Genomic DNA, 7,226 nt, shown 5'->3' on the forward strand with positions numbered 1-7,226 from the left:
GGGCACGGTCCCGAAGTTCTACACATTGTTACTGAAGACAGGGAAATTGTGCTGCGTCACGTGGGGAAAATATCTGTGTCAGTGAAGCTCGATTCAGGCATAACTAACTCAGGGTTCTGGGAGGTCAGTAAGTTCAATGCTAATCAATATTAATCATCAGTATATATTAAAAGTTGTGCCTCTAAGTAAAACACACACAAAATGAAGCTAAGTACCCATCAGTTGGTAAAAATGTGTGAGCGGGCTGCAGAGACGTGACCCTGCGCTGAGCCCTCCTCAGGGAAGTCCTGCATGGTGGGTGTCCAGCCCTTGGAGCACCATGGTTAGTGCGGGAACGTTCTCCACTCAGGACCTCAAGCACCTCTGAAATACTCACAGTTAAAATAATAGCATAAACTTTATTTCTAGGACACACATGATTGGATTTGTGAAATTTTTGATTAGTATGTGGTTGTGATACATAGTGATTGCATTCATTCTGGAGAACGGGTGCACACACAGTCTCCTGATAGTTTTTTATCCCCTACCCTTCCCGCATTCCCAGATCCCCTTTCCCTTTTCCAAAAAACGTACCTCCCTGCTTCCTGCCATCTCCGCTTCCTTACGGTCTTTAAATGACTTGTATTTTGGGTTTCTCATACAGGAGAAACCAGGAGATATTTAACCTTCTGTATCTGATTTGGGACACTTGATATTACAGTCTCAAGATGTACCAATTTTTCTGCAAATGACTCAAGCTCATCCTTCTTTGTGTAGCACGCCGTTGTGTATAAATTCCTCATTCATCTGTTGGATTTTTTTTCTTTGGATAACATTTCTTCTTAATTCTCTAACTAAAACAATTATAGCCTATGCTACCCAATTCATTTCTCCGGTCCCGTCCTCTAGTGTAAAATAGGCTGTGAGACGATAAACTAATATTCAAACTCTATTGACTTGGAAGGAATTTGGAATAAGCGTAGTCAATAGGGTATGTGATGCACTAGCTTTCTCACCCAGAATTCTGCTTCAAGATCTATGTTTGTTTCCATAAACTTTTTAAAAAATTATTTTCCCTCTCCATTCTTTAACAATTATCCAAGTGGTTAGCCATTGTATTTGAAATGTGGAATTTCTTTAATGTTTCCATTTCCGTAGAGACAATAGAAAGTCAACTGTGTTCTCTTGCAAACAGAATACTGGACAGTGATTATTTTTATAAGAGGTTTCTAAGAGCCCTGCACTTATCCTGGGTCTAGGATTAATTGAAGTCTGGGGACAATCTCCCATGAGAGTCCTCAAGGGCTCCCCAGTTCCGAGGTGCACAGTAGCTACAGAAGGATTTGATCCACTCCAGAAGATGGTGCTGAACCATCACAGACTGTTCCAGACCTGAACCAGGTATGGAAAAGAGCTATCGATGCTCCCTTTACACGGGCTGTGAGGTGTCAGAAATCAGCTCCTCAAGATGAGAAGTGGGTAACTTAATGCTAGAGAGTCAGGGCACATCAGATGGAGGCCTTGGCTCCTGACGCTCTCGGGGCAAAAGTAACTGGGAGGCTGAAGGCTGGAGGAGGAGAATGCTAACCTACTTATTAATAAAACAACTGTTTTCTATGCAGGAAGTTATCTCTGACTCTCTATCCTATCCTCAAACCACAGATTTTGAACAGAAACCTATGGAAAGCAGGAGCAGGTAAGTTTAGACCGAATGAAAAGGAAGGGTGCTTCCAACACTGAGTCGTGGTGTTTGAGATGCATTTCTTCATGAATGGAACAGGTAGGAAGGAAAGACTAAACTTCCCTTTGTGTGGGTCAGTATGTGAATGACTGGAGAGGTGGAAGAGAGTCCTGGTGGAGAGAGACTTTGGAGGAAACTTTCAGGGTCCCATATTTCACGAACCAATGTCTGACAGGGGACACACGAAGATACACTGCTGCTTCCCCTGGTCCTATCTCTTGGGATTTCATACAGGTTCACCTGAGAGTCAGTGGGATCATGCATGAAAGGACTCTGTCCATGAGGGGATCCCCATCATGCGAACTACTGGCCCCGTGGTTATCATCTCTGTTATTCTTTCCTTGGCTGGGCTGCCACTGGGGCAGACATCACGCCTGCAGCACAGCAGTCTGTCTTCAGGGATTCCGTGCACTGGGCTGGGAGGAGCATGGCTACCATTCCACAGACAAGCAAGGCATTGAACTCCGTTGGACTCTGTTTTCCAGGAGAGTTCAAGAGCAATGAGAGGAGAAGGGAGAGATTTGTGGGTGACAGCAAAGTATCCATGCCCTGAAAACAGGGTCTGCCTTTTGATTTTCACACAAAAATATCTCTGTGAAGCTTCTTTGATTGTAAAGCACTGGGATTCAGAGCGTATGCAATGGAGAGCTGAGTGTGTTGGCACAGTGGCAGGTGGAGAGAAATAAAAGGATATGAGTGTTTATACTTGAGGCCCCTACACAGCTCATTTCCATTTTCCTTATTTCTAGAGTGAACCAAGTTCTTCAGTATTGACCACTCGAACGTTTTAGCAGAAAATGTTTTGCAGTGATTTTGTTAATACACTGTTTGCACATCGTTTAGTCAAGATCAAGTATCTGATTAACTGTACACTTTGCTACTGAACTATAATTACAATGTACTAAGTAAGCATGCAATGGTTTTATCAATAACCATTGATTTAGTATCATTTTGAAGAGGGCAAAGCAGCCTTATAGATCAAGTAGGACTTGAAAAGATAGAATCATTAAGCTATATATTAATTTCCAACCACAAGAAAGATATTGTTAGAACACAGGATTCACTTTTACTGCATATTCCTATAAATTTTTAAATATTTTCAACATAAAATATCGCATTTTATTCAGGTATTGTTCCTAACTGAAATGATTATTCAACGCTTGACCAGGGGTCTTGCATGGAAGCACAGAAATCTCCATACCAACCATCAGGTCAACACACCCGACAAGGTGCTCAACGCTTTCCATTTGTACAGGATGTTATTTTGCAGTGCTGATGTCCCCGTCCCCTTCTCAGTGTCTAATTCATCAACTCTACTGTGGTCGATAGCCCATGTAGGTTAATTTGTAGACAGCGTGGCAAATTTCACATGTGATAATTGAGCACCATGGACAATTTTTTTCAAGGGTCTTTCTCCCATCATTTCACTCCCAACAGAAAAAGAACCTTTACATTGAGGGGAAGAATTTACAATGCAAAGGCAAGAAGACAGATAACTTCTATGACAGAGAGAACATCAGGAAAGCAGCCCAGGACCCCAGAGGCCTCCAGAGTCTCAGGACCTTAAGGAAACAAACTTTCCAGGTACCAAGTGCTGCCCACAGCTCACCGTGACTGTAGCCTGAAACTATGACACTGAGGACTCTGGTCTCTCTCTGTGGACTGTCAGACACTGCACACTGTGTTACTTTCACTATCTCAAAAAAAGGCATGAGAATGTAAGATTGGATCTAGTCAAGCATCTGAGGTTTCGTATCAATAATAAGAGACAATTCCCAGGGTTGTTGCTTGAAAAGACATTGAATACGAATTGTCATAATACACAAAGGAAATCAACTTACTGATTTCAGAATTGAATATTTATAAGACATTTGTTGTCAGGTAGATGAGGATATAAATCTCCATTTCTCCTAAGAGGAAAGAAGAAGGTGTTAAATATTGGACTTGAGACAGTACTTAGACAAACATGGGATCTTCAAAATAATTTATAAGACTATCCAATGCCTTAAAATATTTTAAGAAATTTTTGCTTTATTCTGTGAGCAATGAACAGTGACTGAAAATGTACACACCAAGAGACATAACCACTGGCTCTTAGGGCGTTACTTAAGGAGATAATTCAAGGGAAAAGATAAGTTTATAATTATTCATACTAAGAATAAAATGAAGAAATTTACTGCAACAAAAATTATGGATCTTAGGAATACAAAATAAACAGCTTACCTCACTTGGCTAATAATTAAACATTTTTGAATGTGCCTGAGAAGGGCCCCAAGTGAAGCTCAGGAGCCTGCTGGGGTGCAGATGGGTAGACTAGAACATGCAGTAAAGGAATCTGCAGGATTTGAGGATACCACAAGCCTCAGTATATTAAAAAATTCACAAATAGGAGGAAAAGAATGGATTGGAGATTGCAGTCAAAGGGATCAAATATTCATCCATCCATACCTGAATAATGGTGGGATATGACTTAATTTCTAGGAAAAGTGATTTCATTTGGTGGAACTTTAAAATTTTCTCTTTTATGTAGAGTCCTGGCTATAGTGAATGGAGAAGAGGTACTGAACAAGAAACAAAAATTATTTTAGAAAGTTACTGCCTTCTCTGCAATATTATTCTGCCCTTGTAGATTTTCAATTCCAATAAGAAAATCTGAGTGAAAACATGGACCAGACCAATGAAACCTCCACTGACTTCATTCTTCTGGGGCTCTTTCCGGGGTTCAGGCACTCTACACTCCTGATTCTCATCATTCTCCTCATCTACACCACTGCCTTTGCTGGGAATTCTGTCCTGATTGTCCTCATCTGGCTGGACTCCCGCCTGCACACCCCCATGTACTTCCTGCTCAGCCAGCTCTCTGTCATCGACCTGGCTTACATCTCCAGCACGGTGCCCAAAACGGCGGCCAACTACTTCAAAGGGAAGAAGAGCATTTCCTACTTTGCCTGTGCTGCTCAAATGTTTTTCTTCCTCACTCTTGGCCTGGCGGAGTGCATCCTACTGACCCTCATGGCCTATGACCGTTACGTGGCTGTCTGTAACCCCCTGAGGTATGCGGTCCTCATGAGCCCCAAGTTCTGTGTGCAGATGGCTGCTGCAGTGTGGACTGGAGCCGCTCTGGCTGCCCTTGTCCACACCATCTACCCGATGCATTTTCCCATCTGTGGCTCCAGGGAGATCAATCACTACTTCTGTGAGATGCCTGCCATCCTGAGAATGTCTTGTGTGGACACATCAGTCTATGAGATGGTGAAATTTGTGTCCACCATTGTGTTTCTCCTGGTCCCGTTTATTCTCATCCTGGCCTCCTATACGCTCATATTCCTCACTGTCCTCAGGATGAACTCTCACAAGGGGAGGAGCAAAGCCCTGGGTACCTGCTCCTCCCACCTGACGGTAGTGAGCCTCTACTTTGGCCAAGCCATCTTCATCTATATGGCACCCACGTCTTCCCACACACCGGAGCAAGAGCAGGTAGGAGCTGTGCTTGGCACCATAGTGACCCCCATGCTCAACCCGCTCATCTACAGCCTGAGGAACAAAGAAGTGGTAGGGGCCCTGAGGAAGTGCATGGGAAGGTGCTGCCACTCTGAAAATTGCCTATTTCTGCAGCGTGGTGCTCAGAAATGTTCTCTCCTCAGTTTTAAGGGTGTCCATAATCAACCCAAGCCCTAGATATGTCTGTCACGGTGGATATAGAACAGCAGGAGGGGAGGAAGGTGTTGGGATTCACATCAGTTGGCATTTGTGGGAATGGCATTGTTCTTACTTCCACAGCGATGACTTCTGATGAGGGCAACCCTAATAAACATTACTTGTTAAGGGACATGTGGATTTCGACAATAATATTAGTGCACAAGTAAATGCTTTCCATCCCCTTTTTCAGCATTAACACATTGAGTCACAGCAGCAAGAACTGATTTTCTCCCTAGAACTAACAACTTGATTGAAGTTTCTAATTTAAAAATCATTCATTGCTTCCTTTCATCCTATTCACTTTTTTTTATTCTTTTAGTTCTTTTATTGGTACATTTATATGAATCTCATCCTATTCACTTTTAATGACCCTCACCCTGTCTCCACTGTCCAAAAGATCAAAGATCACTTGTTCCAGGGAACCTTGCTATATAATACTCCTCTTCTCCAAACTCCGATTTGTATAGATACATTAATTTTATAATTTGCTACAAATAATCTATGCTGTTGTATTTTTTGTCCTTTTAAATTAAAAAGAAATAAGTGGCCATATGTAAATAGAAACCATAGAGATAAATTCAGGAAACTCTTTAAGAAAATAGATGGAAATTACTTTTTCCTTTTTTCTACTAGATTTTACCATTCTTCATTTTTCGTTATACATTAATATCTGTATTTATTGAGATAATGTGAGAGCAACTTATAATTTTGTAATCATACTCAGTGTGGTTTCTGAGGCTTACAATAAGCTGAATTTCCCTATGTCAGTGATGGTGAACCTTCTGGTGCTTTCAGTGATAACTAAGGCAGAGGGTCACCACCACTGCCCTATGTCTGTAAGCACAACAAGCAATATTAAAACATGACGTTATAAAAATAAAACTCAGTTTTAAAAATCACATTTCAACTTCCTCAGTATTGTTGACATTATTTGAGCTTCATAATCAGAACTTTCTAAAGTAATTTAATTTTGATAATTTAAAGGTTATATGGGGCCTTTGTCTGTGGAGCCCGCCACCCTGGGATCCACACTGACACTCCTGCCCTGCCCCTGGGCCGCTGGCACCTCCATTGCTTCCTCCAGGGCTCCGTGACCTGTGGGTGCGGGCAGATCACCAGGGAAGATGCCCGACATGCCTCAGGCAGGAAAGGTGCTGAGGACCGAACCCAGGGGAGCATGTGTTAGGCCAGTGCTTTAGCACTGAGTCACAACCCAGCCCTCTTATACTCTATATAAAATAATCAGTCAAGAGCTGAAAACATTGTGGACTTAGGAGTCTCTCTAGGATATTCATCCACCAGCAAGAGGTGCAAGGCTCTGTGATCAGACTGGGGTGCCCCAAGAGTCACAAGAGTACAGCTGGAAGGAGTGAGCCGCTAAGGGAAACCCAGAAACACAGTCACTGGAAAGATAAGCAACAGGAGCAATGCCCGGCGGCTCGGAGGTGAAGAGGTAGAAGGGCGACACGGCAGTGCCCTGTGACCACTGGGTCCCCACTGGGGTGGGGAGTCAGCTCTTGCTGACCGGAGATCTGATTGCAGACAACTGAACAGAGACAGAGTGACAGTTCCTGTCTCGTCCTCCTGACCTAGACGAGGTCAGAGTGGGAACCCATCTCAGAAGAACCCCCCAAGCACCTGCCTTGGCAGGGCATGGAGGATGAAACTATCCCAAGTTTGGGCCAAAAGGCATCATGAGCAACGCCATCGGCCTAGATGGAGAGCACCGCAAGAAGGTCTCCACCCACACCCAAGAACCTAGAATTCCCTGTCCAATTCCTAACCAGTGTTCCACCGGACTGATCAC

At 43.2% G+C, this 7,226-nt stretch overlaps 1 protein-coding gene across 1 annotated transcript; it reads left to right on the forward strand.

Moving 5' to 3' along the window:
• The first annotated feature begins 4,337 nt into the window (after positions 1 to 4,337).
• On the forward strand, positions 4,338 to 5,784 carry LOC101696580 (olfactory receptor 2T27). Its single transcript, XM_013071164.2, has one exon. It carries the CDS (start codon positions 4,385 to 4,387, stop codon positions 5,396 to 5,398), a length of 1,014 nt encoding a protein of 337 aa, XP_012926618.2. The 5' UTR covers positions 4,338 to 4,384; the 3' UTR covers positions 5,399 to 5,784.
• Positions 5,785 to 7,226: the final 1,442 nt, after the last annotated feature.

The sequence above is a fragment of the Heterocephalus glaber genome, unplaced genomic scaffold (assembly GCF_053883595.1).
Source record: "Heterocephalus glaber isolate CG9 unplaced genomic scaffold, H.glaber_assembly_v1.0 deba00001466, whole genome shotgun sequence".
NCBI classification, from domain to species: Eukaryota; Metazoa; Chordata; class Mammalia; order Rodentia; family Bathyergidae; genus Heterocephalus; species Heterocephalus glaber.

What these genes read in the sequence shown, in the direction of transcription:
- LOC101696580 (XM_013071164.2), top strand. Translation starts at nt 4,385, where the DNA reads ATGGACCAGACCAATGAAACCTCCACTGACTTCATTCTTCTGGGGCTC.